General features: G+C 38.0%; 1 protein-coding gene across 3 annotated transcripts in view; it reads left to right on the top strand.

Moving 5' to 3' along the window:
* The window catches only part of arhgap1 (Rho GTPase activating protein 1), a 69,389-nt gene that overhangs the window by 10,526 nt on the left and 40,509 nt on the right, over positions 1 to 18,354 (top strand). For 2 of the 3 annotated variants that reach the window (XM_033979789.2, XM_033979798.2), the window contains exons 9-13: positions 1,092 to 1,168; positions 1,525 to 1,602; positions 1,680 to 1,808; positions 1,886 to 1,989; positions 2,628 to 6,492. In XM_033979789.2, coding sequence (XP_033835680.1) covers positions 1,092 to 1,168; positions 1,525 to 1,602; positions 1,680 to 1,808; positions 1,886 to 1,989; positions 2,628 to 2,795 — 556 coding nt within the window. In that variant the 3' untranslated portion in view covers positions 2,796 to 6,492. Of the gene's footprint in view, positions 1 to 1,091; positions 1,169 to 1,524; positions 1,603 to 1,679; positions 1,809 to 1,885; positions 1,990 to 2,627; positions 6,493 to 18,354 lie in introns of those variants that run through there. The other variant, XM_055227633.1, reaches the window with a different exon arrangement.

Genomic DNA, 18,354 nt, shown 5'->3' with positions numbered 1-18,354 from the left:
ATCCTGTTGAGTGTTCTCTGCTTCACTACCTCAACCACAGTCTGTAAACTACTTCCTGTTTTTGAACCAGCTCTCTACCAGTTTTTCTAGTTTCCTAAGATTTTTTCTGAGACTGCTCTTCCAACAGACTGCAGCATAAAAAATAGAGTTCGCCATTACCACCTGATAAAACATATGCAGCAGTTTATTGTTTACATTAAAAGACCATAGCTTTCTTAGAAAATATAGCTGGCTTTAGCCTTTCCTGTAAGTGCGTCTGTATTTGTGGAACAGTCCAGATGCACGATGCACCCCCAGGTATTTATTGGTGGACACTATTTCAATATCTTCCCCGCTGATGGTCACAGTTTGAATTGGGGGTGTGTCGCACAAGTCAATGACCGTCTCTTTTGTTTCAGAGATGTTTACAATGAGACTGTTTTCTTGACTCTGTCTATAAAAGTTCTCCATAATACTCTTGTATTCCTCTTCTTGTTGATTTTTGATGCAATATACTGTTGTTACCTCTTCAAAAACATACCTGGAGTTGTTTTTTGCTTCATTCACACATGTTTTGAGTAATCCCGGGTTATTGGGTTGTCTGCATCTCCAAAGCAAAATGCTCTGTTCCACCTTGTGATGTCATGGTGGTAGTTTTCAAGTTAACAGCTACCTTTTACCAGATCTTAAATAATCCAGATGATTCTAGTGAAGGTGTATGAAGTTTAAAAACGCAGTGGAGCACTTCCTGTATTACCATATGACATCATAAGGTGGAACAGAGTGTTTATTGTTTGAGAGAAGAGCTCAACCTAAATTAGGTAGGATTTGTTTGTTAAACATTTGTGAATGAAACAAAACACAACTCTGGGTATGTTTTTGATGAGGAAACAACATTATAACAGATCAGAAAATAACATAATATGGCCCTTTTAAGGTTGCTAAAATCTGCTTGAATTTGTGTCCTTATAATGACCACTCATACCCTCTTACCCTGGCATGAACTATGTATATTTTTGAGATTAAATATTGTTTGAGCAGCTGTCTGATGCTGTCAGTCCTACCCACACTTTGGTCATTGTCACTATTGTTTTGTGTTTTTGTTTGTCCAGCCTGAGACAGAGGAGTGCCGATGGAGAGCCTGTTCCCATGGTGATAAGGGACACTATCAGCTTCCTGTCTGAACGAGGTAAACGACCACCAATCAAAATACACTTCACAGACTTATTATTATCTATTCCTCTTCAGTATAAAGTAGCCATCTTTGATTTTTTCTTTTTATGATGACAAATGAAATGGTTAAAATCCCAAACAGTGTTGAGGATTTAAACTGAGGCAAATCAAAATGCAAATAATACTAAGTCATTTGGTTAGCTTGCCTTCCTGTTGTCCACTGATGATGTTTAGAGTATATTTTTTGGCCAAAAGCAACTTCAAATCAATAACAGATTACTGTAACTAATTTTGGGTGTATTTATTTTTAGTCTAGCCTCCTTGACAGTTATTGCAAAGATACATTTTACTTTATCTTTGTGTATGTTGCAGGTTTAGAGATGGAGGGCATCTTCAGACGTTCTGCTAATGTCACTCTGGTCAAGGAGGTCCAGAAGCGTTATAACTCGGGTAACAAACTCCTCACAGTATCCCTGTATATCTCCTGTATTCTTCTGCTGATCCCTGGTGTGTGGCACCCCCTGCAGGTGAAATGGTCAACTTCTACGACATGGAGGATGTGCACTTGGCCGCTGTGATCCTCAAGACGTTCCTCCGAGAGCTGCCCGAACCTCTGCTCACCTACCACCTCTACAACGACATTGTCAACTTCACCTGTAATTCAGATTCTAAGTCTGTCCACCATTTTTCTTGTATATATATTTTTTAATTGAAAGTGTTTGTTTGGGTGCAGCGGTGCCGGAGGAGAGCCAGGTGACAGTCATGAAGACCCTAGTAGAGTCTCTGCCCGAGGAGAACTATGCATCGCTCAGATACCTCATCACGTTCCTCGCACAGGTATGGAAGCTCTTCAGTGTGATATTTAACAGATAGTGAATAAGAAGGTACTAAAATGCCACGCTCAGATGCCAGAAGGAGTCGGAAGGAGTCGGGAGGAGTCGAGGGGAGTCGGGAGGAGTCGAGGGGAGTCGAGGGGAGTCGGGGGGAGTCGGGGGGAGTCGGGGGGAGTCGGGGGGAGTCGGGGGGAGCCGGGGGGAGCCGGGGGGAGCCGGGGGGAGCCGGGGGGAGCCGGGGGGAGCCGGGGGGGCCAGGCCAGAGTTGAAAAATCCGAACTTTTGGCAAATTCACTGTGTGTCAACAAGTTCCAAGCATCTGCAACAACAGCCCTTTGGTGTGATTTTTAACTCCGCGGTCTGATTGAAGCATTCCAACCAGTTGAAAAAACTTTTAAGATGCAAAATGCTTTAATTTGATCTTTAACTCGCTGAAATTAATATGTTAGGCATGTGTTTTAACTGCTGATTGTTATTTTTACCTTATTAAAAAAGCTAATTTTAAACATTTAACAGGATAGTGCTCCCATAGTACCCTTGACTCGTTTTGATTGAGGCAGTTATTTAAAATATTCTGAAAATCAACAAAAAGGACTAAGGTAAGGAGCGTTTCTTTTGACTCATTCCCTCTTTGTGTCTCAGGTATCCGCCAACAGTGAAATCAACAAGATGACCAACAGTAACCTGGCTGTGGTGTTTGGGCCCAACCTGCTGTGGGGGCGGGACAACGCCATGTCACTCAGCGCCATCGGACCAATCAACAACTTCACCCGGATCTTACTGGACCAACAGCAGCTGGTGTTCACCTAAAGCCCGCCCACTCCTCTCCTATCTGACTCCATTGTACTGATAGCATCCATTGACAGCACTTAGATATAAAAAAAATTCTATTATTAATTTTAAAATATATATGCATAAAGTTCTGTCAATGTTAATGCTCTAATTAGTCCAAGGGCTCTAGTTTTAGGCCATTTCAGACACTAAAAATATATTAAGTCAGCACAAAGTCCATCTATAAACCAAGTACGTGTCTGTAATGTAGCAGCGAGGAAAAGGTTTGCTTAGTTTGAAATGCCCGTAGTGAAAAGTGTTGATGTATAAATGTATGGTACACGTGTGGCAGCATTTCAGACAAAAAAAACATTACCTATAGATATTATCAGGGACAGTAGGCATTTACACTACACATTCATAAGAAAACTCTAGTGCAGTGTTTCTCAAAATGTGGGACAGGACTGAATAGTGTTAAATAAGTGCTTAAATAAATTCTAATACATGAAAAAATATGTCTATAAGCTTTAATGTGAATCAAACAAATGAAAAAACTGTAAAAATCAATGTGTAAATGTGCAAAAAAAAAAAAGATTTCTAATCAGTTTGTCCTGTCCCTAGTTTTTGAAGGAAAAAAGACTGACATATTTTTTTTTTAATAATTGGGTGAATATAAGTTTGTAAAAAGTAAAAAAAAAAAAAATCTCTATATATGAAGTTTTGGTTAACCCTGCACTAAAGAAAATATTACTCTACAAGAAAAGTTAAATCTATAATTCTGCATGTGGTACCTTAGTTCTTTTGTGGCTGTAGTGTGGAGAATAGCCACTAGATGTCCCCGTTCCCCTGTCAGTCTGTAGTGTGTTATGTAGTGTGTGTGTGTGTGCGTGTGGATGTGGTGCCAAAAAGACAGAGGAAGAAGACTATAATATTATATAATAACTTTGTGCGAAGTGAGTTTTCTATTGAAGTCTCAGGTAAAAGAGGCGGGTCCCAAACCTCCAGGACAATCCGTTTGAAGCAGCTGATTGGACAGAGCGTTAGCCGTTCCTCGTCTCTCATTGGTCACATGTTCTGCTGCTCCTGTGTGTGCATGCTTTTACCATTAGTGACACGGCTAACCGGTTCATAGCGAGGGTCTTCTGGTATCATAGATTAGGAAATATACAGTAGTTGTCCAAAAAAAAAAAAAGTACTTTTCTGGTGTGACTTAGTGTGATTCGGTTTGTCTAGGTTTGTAGTAATGAAAAAGGTTAGAAGTATGACCCAAAAACTTGCATATTATTCTTGAAACCATCCAAAGTGTGTAACAGAACTGAAGTGCTCATTTAATTGTAAAATGTATAAAATTTTCACATTGCCAAAAAACTTTTATAGGACTAAACCAGACGTGATCCGTTCATTTCCATGCACTGCAGTAGCTGTTTAGATACCAGCTCACGGTAGTTTGAATTTTTAATATTTGCAGCTCTCTGAGTAATGGTTAAACAGTCTTGTCTGCGTCAATAGCGACTTATCAAACCACTAATGTACACCTGCCTTCAAAGATGCCATTCTATTGAGTTTGTCTTCCAATATTTGAACATAAATTAGTTAATAGTGCTATAATTTTGTCTAGAAGCCCATAATGATTAGCAAACTATTCCTAACTACTGTTTTTGCTTGTTTTTTACATCATGACGTTTGAGATTTTACAGATGTTGTCCGTCCAAAATTGGTGAAACGTCATGCAGAACTACGTAATTTGAGTTGACTGTACCCGATCTCTTGCCTTCTACCTTGATATATAATGAGGTAATTTGTGTAATCAGCCAAATATTGTAATTTTGTATTTTTGTTTTTTGTTGTTTTCCAAGCGCCATGTGAAGCCTTGTGTTTGCAGTCATTTTCTTCCAACAGAGCAGACTTTAGGCAAGGTACATTCTAGTCCAGATTCACAGTACATGTTGAAAATATGACTTATTCTGATTCAAAATAGATATACAGTACTACTATCAATCGTACGTATGTTGTTGAAGCTGTTGTTTTGTATTGTTTGTGACTTAACGGCACCAAAAGTCTGCGGGGATGAAAGTAAACCGTTAAAGGCATGGGACAATAGACCATTTCAATTTTTATTTTTTTTTTAGCAGGAAAAATGTCTGAACTGTGGTAACTGTGGTAACATGGACTATGGCAAAAACAAGTCAACTTTCATACAAAACGTCGTGTACAGAAAAACTAGATAACAAACTTCACGATGTTATGCTAAATTGATTTAAATGGATTTCACTCAACTAAGAATTTCTAGTTTCGTTAGACAGTATTGAGCATCAAATGTCAAGTTTAAACAAGAACGTCTGTGTAATCCCTCTGTCGTCCAGGTATGATCCATAGAAGATTTAGAGTTTTGGAGTTTTGCTGCTCATCCAAGCCGCTTCTTCAGTTCTGGTCAGATTTCTGGTGAACACACTGCCTTTTATCTGTCTGAAGGAGGAGCTAACTACACTGAAACTAACACGCCTCTATATTTGTATGCAGTTTCTGTTTCTCAGCTATGTCTGTTGAACTACACTAAGAAAACTATAGTGATTTCCATTAGAGACGAAGTGAACTATTATGCAAAATATGACTCGGGCACAGTTCATACTTGGTGTAGTTCAGCCGACCCAACAAACTGCTCTAAACAATAGGTGTTTTTTAGTTTCATTGTAGTTAACTCCTCCTTTCAGACAAATATAAGGCAGTGTCCATGATTAATCTGACCAGAACGGCTTAGATAAGAGGCAAAAGTTTTCACTCTAAACCTTTTTTCCAAATGACAGACCTGATTTTTCTTTAGTTTCAACAAGAATCTCAAACTTTTGATCATTAGAAAAAAGGAAATAACTTTTTTTTTTAATGGAGTTTAGTCATTTACCACTTAAATAAATCCCGTGTCATCGCCCAAAAGATAATATTACAATGAAGCAGGGCATTGTAATATTATTAAGTACTACATATTCCAGCTTTTTTGTTTCTTTTTTTAAATTTGTATTATTAAACCTAAAAAACAATATGAACAGATATTTTCACACCTGTTAACGTCCCATGCCTGTGTTGTCCGTCTGTGCTGTGTGCGTATGTGTCTACCAAACTGTGCTTTCTGTATCGTTCATATTTTGGAGGTGATTTGATTAAAAATATATAATAATAATATAGATAATATGAATAACTGCATATGTGTAACTAAGTGACGTATGCCATTGAAGTGCCATTGTGCCGCTCTGCCATAGATTAAACCAGAGGTGCTTAGAGTGATGTGGACATTAGCAAGACCAGTGCCCATAGGAATATTATTAGCATGTATTAATATATGCTATGGACCAAATCACACACTTCATACTTTTCAAATGACAATCACAATTTTGTTTCCGTTTTTCCCATTTTCTAACTTAATCATTCCATTTTTCCCATTAAAAATACATTTATCCCTGTGATGCTAACCAAGTATTTTCCTGCTAATGGGCTCGGTCTAATCTATGGAACGTTGTACTGTAGCCGTTGTCATAGTGACGGTAAACAACATTTCTCTAGGAGGAGAGGAATGATTGGTTTTCCAGATTCTTGGACTTCTTGATACTTAGTGAACTGTATTTTCTTAATTATTTTTTTTCAGCCTTTTACTTTTGATATGACGTGGACTGTGTACATGTGTCAGATATTATCGTGTAATTATAATGATGAATGCAGCCAATAAAATGTCATTGCAAGTCAAGTGAGTCTTTAATAGATTTTCTGCCTTTGGATACGGAAATTTCCTCTATTCTCAGCTTTTGTAGTGGTGGTGGTTGGTTATTCCCTCACATGTCTTGCCCAACGACACAAAGGCAGTATGAAATGTGTAGATAGGAATTCAAACCAAACAACTTCTGGTTATACGGCATTCGCTTGACCACTTAAACCACTATCACTATCAATACATAGTTGTGAACAGTTCTAATTAATAGCAATAGTTGTATATAATAATATTCAACCAGATGCTCCAAAACAATGAAAAGGAGCCACAGAAAAACCTACATTTTGCTCATAATTTTATCTATTTAGTGCAATTTTTTAAAAATGTTTTTTGATTTTTATTGTTTTTTTATGTAAGAAAAGATAGGGACCCGGGGACATAAGCTGCTCCTATATTCCACCTGAACTAGTTTGTCAGCACAGTATCGCTTATCTTGATTCAGAAGTGTCTACGGAAACCAAAACAACACATACAATTATTAAACAACCTGATAAATTGTGGAAAAGTAATAGCCTAATACTGAAAAAGTTGGTGAAATCTGTGTATAGTTGAAACTTTAAGCTGTTGGTGTGCCCTTGGGCCTAATAAGTGTGATTATATAAGTAAATATTGCATTATCTAGTATAGTGCTGAAATGTCAGTGTTCGAGTCCACTGTGTCTCAAAAACATTGAATTTACCGTAAGTTTTCCCCTTGAGGCATTGAGCAACCAGTTATTTCACAATAACAACAAAAACAACCAAAGTACGGAAATTCTGCTCTTTCACAATCCAAACTAAATAAAACCTGTCAATTATGAGACCACAGTGAACAGAAGCTGTGCCCACTCAGAGCTGCTACTACTACAAAGTGAGTACTATTATTGCAACTGCTGCTGTTACTGCTGCTTCTACTACTATACTGTGACAACTGCTATTACAAACTGTGTATATATAGCTACTGCTACTACTGCTCCTACTACTACAAAGTGAGTATATACTATTACTGATCCTACTGCTGCTACTACTACCTGTAATGTGGCAACCACTATTATAAAGCAAGTATATACTGTTACTACTACTGCTACTACTACCTGTACTGCGACAACTACTACTACTACTACTACTACTACAAAGTGAGTATATATTGTTACTGCTACTTCTGCTATTACTACCTATACTGTAGCAACCAGTACTATAAAACGAGTATACACTTTTACTGTTACTACTACTGCTACTACTACTTGTACTGCGACAACTACTACTACTACTACTACAAAATGAGTATATATTGTTACTGCTACTACTGCTGTCATTACTACCTGTACTATGACAACTACTACTACAAAGTGAGTATATACTATTGCTGCTAGTACTGTTGCCTCTACTACCTGTACTGTGACAACTTCTACTACTACTACTACTACAACGTGAGTATATATTGTACTATTACTGCTAGTACTGTTGCTACTTCTACCTGTACTGTGGCAACTTCTACAACTACTACAAAGTGAGTATATACTATTACTGCTACCACTGCTGCTACTACTACCTGTACAGTGACTACTACTACTACTACTACTACTACAAAGTGAGTATATACTATTACTGCTACTACTGAGGTACTACTACTTATACTGTGGCAACTAGTACTATAAAGCAAGTATATATTATTACTGCTAGTACTGTTGCTACTAATACCTGTACTGTGACAACTACTACTATAAAGCGAGTATATACTGTTACAACTACTACTATAGTTACTACTACCTGTACTGCGACAACTACTACTACTACAACAAAGTGTGTATATACTGCTACTGCTACAACTGCTGCTACTACTGCCTGTACTGTGACAAATACTATTACTACCTAATAACACGTCTCTTCGATGTTTTCTTGTAGGTTTGACTGGATCTGACTCAAAATGAAGAGTTTGCAGATCGCCGTGGTCCTCCTTGTGCTTTACATTGGAACATGTAAGTAAACTGTAAAGAAAATCAGTTTTTAGTATTTACTCTTTTTTTTTTACAGTTTAGTTAAAGTAATATAAAAGTTGAATAAAAATAGTGATTGTAGTATCAAACAGTTCTGATATTCCAAAATGTATATAGAAGCTAACAGTAAAACATGAATCACTGGCCTTAATTATAAGACAAATGACACAGTTTTTATTCCAGTTATGTAATTTGTGTATTTATAGTGTAGGCCTGCGTTACAAATACACAAATACTTAAATACACCATGATAAATCGATTGTCTCAGTGTTTGACCTAATAGAGAATCCAGTCTGACAACTTTGCATGAAAACTCCCAGACACTGAATGGAAACGACACTTGTAACTTAACTTGACACTTATAATGAATCGCTAAAGGTTCTGTGCACTGCAACACACAAGCTGTCAGTCACTTTTATTAAAAACAGGAAACAGAGACTGAATAACCTATTAAAATTCAAATTAATTAAAGTAAAGACCTAATTATGTATTTATTTGTGTACAGTTGGTCAGATTTAATGTAAAAAAACAAAACAAAAACAATATTTATTGACTTAAAGATGATGAACTATGTCTCTTTTCTGGTGTAGAGTCTGCCACCTGCTTGTCTCCAGGGAGATTTTATTGTCTCTTTTTGGAATGTTCCACTGTCTGGCATTAAGCTTGTCTATTTCCATGGAGACAAGCAGGTGAAGCCAAGCCACGAGCGACAATATTCACAAAACGTAGTCCAATATAAGATGTGTATATACTGTATTTTCAAGATTTTTTTCATAAAGCAAATAAAAGCAAGACAGTAGGTTTAATGCCGTATGGTGGGACATTCCTGGCAAAGCAGTAACATCAAAATGAAACAAGCAGGTGGTATACTTACCCAGAATAGTGTACCTTTAATTTGTGAAGTAGTTCCATGACAACATCGCCTCCTCAAGCAAGTAAAGAAATTAGCTTTGCACTATTTACATTAGCCTATTATTTGTATATTTGATTCATGTTTTTATTGAACCAGAATCTTTAGAAACACCACACAAGTATCTGCACCTGTCAGTTTATAACAGGCCCAAACCAGGTCCACACCTTTCAGTTCAGGATGCCTCGTACACTGACCAGCTCATAGATGGATGTTTATTTGTTCTTTGATTTGGGTTCACAAAAAGGTGAATCACACATTGTACCAGTTCTTCGACATTCCTGTTCTTTGTGCGCAAGCTTTTGGTCATGACTTAAAAAAAAAAAAAAAGTCTCATGATTTTTTGACATTTTAACTCTCACTTTTAACTCCTTTTTTTCTCCTTTGTTTTGGGCATTTTCCATTTTACAGTTAATTAAAATGATGTTTATTTAAAAATCTGATTTACACATTTGATGATTGGTCTGTGACATGATGGTAGATGAGTGGACCAGGCAGTTTACAGCTCTCAAAAAGGAGAAGAACACTCAAATGTACATGAATTCATAACTAGTTTACTTTTTGGCAATTCTTTACAAAGATGTGTATTTGTGTATTGTCAATTAACCAATCGGAGACATGCATGGTCGCTCCAAAACTAACACGCTGACAAGGAAAAAGTAATGAAACAAAAATAACATAGCGTTCTGAAAAACATTGCATATTTCTGCCAAATCGTAGAGCACTAAATGTTGTTAATCTAAAGCAAAAGACGAAGTTTAAATCTGTAAACTGGACAAATCGTTGTAGTAGTGAAGACGTAGTGCTCATTCAAGCCGCTTCTTCAGTTCTGGTCAGATTACTGCTGGACACTGCCTTATATCTATCTGAAGGGAGGAGCTAACTACACTGAAACTGTAAACAGCTATTCAACCTTTAATGGCCCTCCTATTGTTCTCTTTTGTTTCTTTTTGTTTGTTTTGGGTCTGAGGATGGAATTGTAGATCCGTCCCACAATTTAACTTCATTTTTTAAACTTCATCTTTTCCTGAGTGATATTTCATTTTGTTCAAAATGATAGGTGACCAATGAGCTTGCCCGTTTCCGATGTGTCACTGAAGTAAACAAACCTGATTAGTCGGCTCTTTTTGAGTTTGAGAGACAAAGAGGAGGAGGTGGTGACTTACCAGACTGTTCTATGTAGAATAAAGGTCACCAGTCTTCATCCCAGGCTTGTAAACTCCTGGTCATATAAGGCAAAAAAACAACAACTTACCAAGTCCAGGAGGAATTGCTGACAACTAGCGAATAACATGCTAATTCTGTTCTGTTTTAGTGGAGGCTCTGAAATGTAACCGCTGCATTCCCTCCCCGGGCGGACGCTGTTACAACACAGTTGAGACGTGTACTAGATCGGACGACGTGTGCGCCTCAGCGGTCAGCACGGGTCCAGGTCAGTACACATCTACATCCCGCTACAGGCTCACGTATGCTAACGGCTAACAGCTAAGCCAACTGTGTGTTGCATTACAGTGTACTCCTACTTCAAAAGATGCATGAAGGCCTCTGACGCGTTCATCTTAAACGCCTCTCCACATTACCAGGTGTTCACTTGTACGACGGACCTCTGCAACTGACCACACATGTGACCACTGGACCTGCCGCTAATCGGCTTCAACAAAGTTCTCATGTTATGCTTTATTCAATGTATATTACTTTTTATAACTTTTAAAATCTCTAATAAATGTCATCTACTTTTAATGTACCAGTGTGTCTAGTTTATTTTCTAGTGAGTTTATAGCATGGAAGTTTATACGATCTTGAAGATGAATCAAAGATGGCGGCGTATTGTATTCAATGACCTGTGCTCCTGGCCACAAAATGATAAAAAATAAAAAAAATCTTCCACATTACCTGAATACTGGTCTAGCATCACCCAATGTGTCACATCGGCATTTGAATTCCCCAAAATTGCATTGTGCTCTATGGAAGAATTGTTTCTGGGCTGACGTTCCTGGGAGTTGCAGCACCACTAGTCGATCTCACACTGGGACTGAAGGGAAGTGTCTTATCCCGTTGTTATTATAGATCCATGGTTTGTAGAGCCTGCATAAAACATAAATAAATTAATAACAGTTTTGTCAACTAATGTTATTAACTTAAATTTGTTCATACATCTTGATTTTGGCACAAATTAAAGATATGAATTTTCAGATACAAAAACTTTCCTCATCCCATTTTATGTCAAAAAGGTTGGTTTAAATAGCTGACAACTCTTGCCAAACTGTTGTTGTGTCCTTGGGCCTCTTACTCTAACTTAAAAGGCTACTTCTTCCATCTAGTACTATGATCAAGATCTAACTTAGAACTTTGGTGGTGTTGAAATCACAGTATTTGAGCCCACTGTGTATACAAAACTGGGATTTTCAACCATTATGCAACCAGCAACTAAACAAATATAAACATTTTCACTGTCCCCCAGCTAAAACTTATTCTGGAAGTTGCTGTGGACGCCGCCAGTGTCATTTGGGTTGTATTATTTACATGGAGCTGCCGATCTTGACAGCAAATATGTTCTATGAAGACTACAGAGCCGTTTTAAAGCTTCCCAGAGAATTGGTCACGTGACATTTTACACAAATGAACCTACTTTATATCATATTTTAGCTGCAACACTTTTCCCAAATCCCCCATTTAGATCAATGGAATTCCCACTAACCGTAAATGCCACCATAAAGACAAAAGTGGGCAGCGGGCATAAAGTGAAATAAAACCTGAGGAAGCATTCAGGGCCTCTACCTGCGAGTACTTCTACCATTACCACTATTACTACTACCCATCAGATAACATAAGTTTATGTTTTTTTAGTAACCTTTTTAGTTAAAATTAAGAACTGGAAGATAGCAGTAGTCCTCCTTGGGCATGTAGTACATAAAAAATGTAAATATACTTTCAAAATCTCTTTCTGCAACTGTAGTAACTTGGCAATACTGTTATTAAGTCATTTGAGTTACTGACCATCTTTCTATTCTATTCAATATAAATCACATTTTCCAGTTATTTGTCCTTCCTCCTGAAGGATATATTAAGTAATAAAGCTTCTTAGTTGCATCACACGTATATATATCAAAACACTGAGTTCATATATCTGTTTGAATAGTGTTACACATTGATTTGAACACTGTTTTTATACAGAATTCATATACTCATTTGAACACTGTTTGATGAAGTCACACAGTGATCTGAACACTGCTTTGATGCTTAAACACTGAAATCATTATAATAGGGCCCTTTAAAGGCAACATTGTGTGTTCTGAATAACGGGAGGCAGCTATGTACTTTGCAGAAACGTCTTTAGAGAGATAAAGTAGCCGGAGAGGTCTCAAAGCTGAAAAACAGACCGGTGTAGTTGGGGGTGTTCGAGAGGAGTGAAAGAGGTTTCGGAGGAGGAACCAAGGCGTGCACCTGCTCAACATACTATTTGCTCATGATTGAGTTGTTTTTTTTTACCTTTGTGTCTAGGGAGAGCTCTGTATTAGTTTTTTGTCAGGGAATACATTTTTGTGATTTGAACTTACTGATTCCAGTCGTCATTTTTGATAGAACACGCCTAACACTCCTCTTTGGTCACAGACTCTGGGTCATAACCGAAAATCCTGTAAACTTGTGCTTGGAGGGTGTTAGCTTACTGCAGTATGGATGATTAAAGATTTTGTGACTAAAATACTAACGCCGTGTCCTGTTTTAGAGGAGGTCAGTTACACAGGCCCGTATACAGAAATTTGAGGGTCCAAGGCAATGAGGCTTACATGGGCCCTGCACTAATATAAATTAATAGGAAGAGGGTCCAATTTTTGCACCCCTAAGAGCCTGGGAAAATGCAGGGTAGAAAACATGTTCTTTATGTCTGTCACACTTTGCTGGAAACAATGAGGAGTGACAAACTTTAGTGTCTTTTCCATGGGGGGAAGTACTGAGCGGTCTGGGTATTGCTTCCATTGTCCAAAGCGGCCCGTACCAGTTTGTTTGAGGGGTCCAAAGAGGTTAACTGGAAAGTGAGAACCAAACACTTTCACATAACTTTACAAAGAAGAATAAATCTGTGCGTGATTAACAGGCAGATTAACCAATCAGAAAGACATTCATGACAAAAACAAGATAAGATATACCTTTATTAGTCCCACAGTGGTAGTCCCACAGTTCCAGTATTGCACCGCACAGTTAAAGAACAGAAGGAAAATGGTACATGCAATAAAACAAGATAATAGATAAATAGTTTAAAATAATTTAAAAAATATACTTAAAAATAAACTAAAAATAGACTCTAATGTATTAATCTAAACATGGCAGCTTACACATAAAGAAAGGAAAAAATACATAAAGGAGTTAGAAACAGCACAGATTTTTGCAGAATCAACAAGCGAAGCACCAAACTCTTATTTATCTCAGGTAAAAGAGGGTATATACTGTTGTGAATGTTGCGAAAATTTGTGAGAGGAGATATCTTCTGCATTTGAGAAACACGTGATTGTGGTTGGACCATCTGAAGTTAGGACGGAGGATTTTCACCCTCTATTATCCAGTTCAGACTGTAGACGGGCTGGTCACACAACCAAAGTGGCCCATGCAAGGTTCTATACCTTCCAAAGAGCATGTATCCTCTCCAGGTCTGCTTTGGCTAAGGAGACGATTCGTGCTACAGTGCTATGATTGCACAAAAGAGAGAACATTAGAACAGAGATTGCAACTTAGGCACTCCCTTCCAATATGGTTTCCAATATGTAAACTCCTTACATTATGGTAGTTACAGGCATAACAAACATCAAAAATTCATCTTATTTTTTAGCTAAATGCAACTTTGCACTCATACAACTGATTATTGCAACTTGGAAAAGCTCCTTCAAGAGTCGTCTAAACCCTTTGGGCATTAACATGTTGAAGGCCAGCCCAGTTTTCACAGTACAATTGTTAGTGTGCTTACCCCACCAACCACAATGACACAGCAGGTAAGTAAGGTCTCCCATTATCGTGCATCTTGTCCAGGGAGGGTACATGGATTTGACCTGACCTACTTCTGAATGAGAGCTTCAGTCTACTTTACAGACTATGAGAATGTACGACAAGTGAACGCCATGATCTCAACACCTACTTGTTCTTTCTGTGACTGGGTTTCAGATGACCTCACTACATTCTTTAGTGTATTCTATAGTTATGGGATAAGGGAGGTCAAATGAGGACTGTTGGTGATTTGCAGCCTTTGTGGTCTAGCTGGATGAATTTTCAGGGTAATTACTTTTGTTGTTGTATAAAATTATATCAGGTTGAACATTAGGAGTCAGGATGGGTATTCCACCGACCAGGAGGTTCATTGTCTTCAACCTTGTCCTGGGAAAGGTACACAGATTTGACCTGGCCCAGTTCTGGATGGGTGGGGGCCTTGTTTTTCACTCTTTGAAAGGCAAAACTTGGCCTAAATTTGCCTGGTCCCACAACTGATACTGTCTAGAAACATGTGGAGCCCTCCGTGAGGAGTTTGCAAGTTCTCCCTTTGTATGGGCGAGTTTGTTTTCCCATCAACCTAAAACATGCAGGGTTGGCCCCTTAAGGGTACTCCAGACCAAGACCCTGGCTTGAGATTTGGAGAACAGGCCTTAGAAAATCAATCGCTGATGCCAAGTTAAGTCCAATTTATTTATAAAGCACATTTAAAAAGATCCACAGCTGCCCAAAGTGTTGTAAAATGTAATATAAAGTGCAAAAACACAATAGAACAATACAATATAATACAAGAGTCCCGCTCAGCTCATGTTAAAAGCCAATGCAAACAAATGAGTTTTCAGCAAAGATTTAAAAATATTTAAAGATTGGGCTGTTCTAATACAGAGAGGAAGATTGTTCCATAGTCTGGGACCAGCTACAGCAAAAGCTCGTCCTCCCCGGTCCCCTTACTGGGAACATTTAGGACCTTTAGGACATTTAGGACCTTGAAACATCCATGCAACAACAAGAGAGGTTGAAAGAGGGTTAAATTGTAATGATAAACTAACCTGGCAGAAGTCATTGACTGATAGTTGTATAACACATGTATTAATCTGGAATGGTTCAGAAAAATATGAAACATCCAGACTAATATCACCTTGGTCCAACGTCCGAACCACTGGTGATTTTGAGCAAGCCTACTTAAAGTAAGAATGCATGGTTTTGAGGAATAAATGCACATGTAGGCCTATCTGAAAAAAAATATATATATTTTGGTGAAACAATCTACGTATTTTCATCCAACAATTTTCTGGAAGATTATTGGAAAGATGACCTTTGAGGTTCATTAACTAGGCCTGTGCATGTCAGTAGTGAATGAAATTGTCAGTCGGGTCAGTCGCAGTTATCAACATTATCTGATCTCCCGCGGTAACACCCCATGTATCACGTTTCAGGCCACTTTAAACAGTGTTGTTCCTCACTAAAGCTGCAACAAAAGTCATTGTTAGAAGAAGTAGGTAAAAGATTTCAATCTGTGACCTGTCGTCCAACGAATATAAAGAGGAGACAGACCAGATGGAGGAGTGGATCTGCACAACGGCAACAGACAAACACTTTGGGACTTTTGGAAAATAGTCTTACATTTTGTCCTCATCACCTTAAGAAAGAATGAAAGGCCTGCAGATCGCTGTGCTCCTGGCCCTCTGCGTAAGCTATGGTAAACTGAATTTCTGTTAATCCTGTGTTTGGTTTGAAATTGTATAATATCTTCAGCTAAAACCACACACTTTCACAATACACAAGACGTTATGGTTGGCAATCGTCTGCTATCCTCGAATAATTGATGCTGGATTAACCAATCGGAGAAACGCGTGGTCTGTTTGTGGTTTATGAGTAAAAAAGAATCTTATGTATATGAGATTTTAAAATGTTCTGAATGATATGAGAAGAGTCAAGAGGAGATGTTTTCTACATTTGAGAGACACATGCTACAAATGAATGGCTGTGATTAGGGCATTCCAGATAAGAACACTTAGAAGATTAATGTTTATCTTAAAAAATATACTTGCTGGGAGAGGTGTCCAGCTGTTGAATAATTCTGAGTGTCACAGAAATCAACTTTACACAGTGTCAAATCGTCAAGAAAGACCAGCTCTGTACGGCTTTATACTTGAACATAGCACATTTGAGTGTCACTTAACCCAGAAAGGACTTTAATCTGATTTGTCGTTTCTTCTCAGCGGAGGCTCTGACGTGTAACTGCGTGTTCAAGGTGGGGGGACGAGGCTACAACACCATACAAACCTGCCAGGACGACGACGACGTGTGCGTGTCTGTCTATGGACAAATACCACGTAAGTCACAAGAGGAAAAAAAACAACAATTATCAATATTTAGCTCATTACTCCAATCACTGTCTTTTATAGCTGTCTTCGGGGCTAGTCCTGTCCTCTATAGAAGATGCATGAAGTCTTCAATGGCCGACAGACTGAAGGACATAACATGGCTCCATGTTGACACTTGTTTCATGGATCTCTGCAACTGAAACAAAGACTATATTTTATATATTTATACATCACCGTTACATAAAGTATATATATTTTTAAACTATGAAAGAATCTTATGTAATGATTTCTTTTCTTGTTAATATTTCTTTGCTGTGAAAATGAATAAAGTTATTTGAGATGTGTTCACTCTATGCCTTTTGAAAGCTAATTTAATGTTTGAATCTAAGAGACTATTCTGTCCTTCTGAAGTCACCTAAAAATAAACTTATAGACTGTAAAACAAACCAAAAAAAGAAAAGAAATAAAGAAAAGTAAGCGTTCATAAACAATTTTTTACTGACGACTGGCTAAATGTTGCAAACTACATCTCATAGGGCGACCTTTTCTAGGCTCCATTGATAATCTTTTAAAGCTGCACTATATAACTTTTCCTGTGGAGACTCCATGGACATGTTGCTTTTTCAAGAAATCTTGGGTCGGCAATACTCAGAAGTGTGTCCTTGTCTTTCGGGAACTTATGAATCTGACCTAAAAGTTCTTATTTTTCTTGTTCATAGTTTTCTCTCAGTAAATTAATTGTCCTGCTGTATTCGTTCTCTCTAGAGTGGCGGTCTGCAGAGAGAGCCTCATCTTTCTTCTGGATCTCTGCGATGAGGTCACAGATAATATCTTTATTTCTCGTTGTGTCTTCGAATAAAAGATTTACATTAGCAGTCAGTCGTGTGCATTCAGCCCGGATCTCATCATTTTCCGACCTAAGCCACTGGTTGATCTGTAGTTCGTCACTGTGTAAAGCGGTGATGTAAACATTTTTTATTAACGACTGGCTAATTGTTGCAAGCTACATCTCATAGGGCGACCTTTTCAAGGCTCCATTGATACTCTTTTAAAGCTGCACTAACTAATAACTTTTCTGGTGGACGCTCTGCCACACGCTTGTCTCCATGGCATTAAATTTCATCACCTTCTTGGAGACAATCAGGTGTTTCTAATGTGGTTGTAGTTCTTTAGCCTGCACTATACACTGTTTGTATGTACTTTTCAAGATGAAGATGTGTATATGTGTGAATGAATGAATTAGCTGACTCAACGCCAAACTAAATTTACCTGTTGGTACCAATAAAGTAATCTTGAACCTTGATATGTCAGACCTGCAGAAAGGTGTTCCCGCTCACAGCAAAAAGTTGCGAGTCAGGTTTTTTTAGATCAACATTTTCTTTTAGCAATAAAAACAGCACAACAGCATAGATACGTTTAACTTCATTCAGTGAAGCATTCCAGGCAAAATGATAACATCTCCAGGGACAAAAATCCTGCCTTCGGCAGAAAAGTCACTTAGTGCAAGTGAAATGTGGCACGGCTGGTCCGTACCCTCTTGCAGAATATTTTTAAGGGTCAAAAAGGTCTCTCAAATGACGCAGACTGGTTTTCCAAGTTTCAAATCACGTAGCATCGACCCACATACTTCAAGAACCCTATGTGTATAAGTT

This window comes from Periophthalmus magnuspinnatus, chromosome 2, assembly GCF_009829125.3.
Source record: "Periophthalmus magnuspinnatus isolate fPerMag1 chromosome 2, fPerMag1.2.pri, whole genome shotgun sequence".
Taxonomy (NCBI): Eukaryota; Metazoa; Chordata; class Actinopteri; order Gobiiformes; family Gobiidae; genus Periophthalmus; species Periophthalmus magnuspinnatus.
Note: the sequence above shows the minus strand (reverse complement) of the source record. Positions and strands in the feature narration are given on the sequence as shown.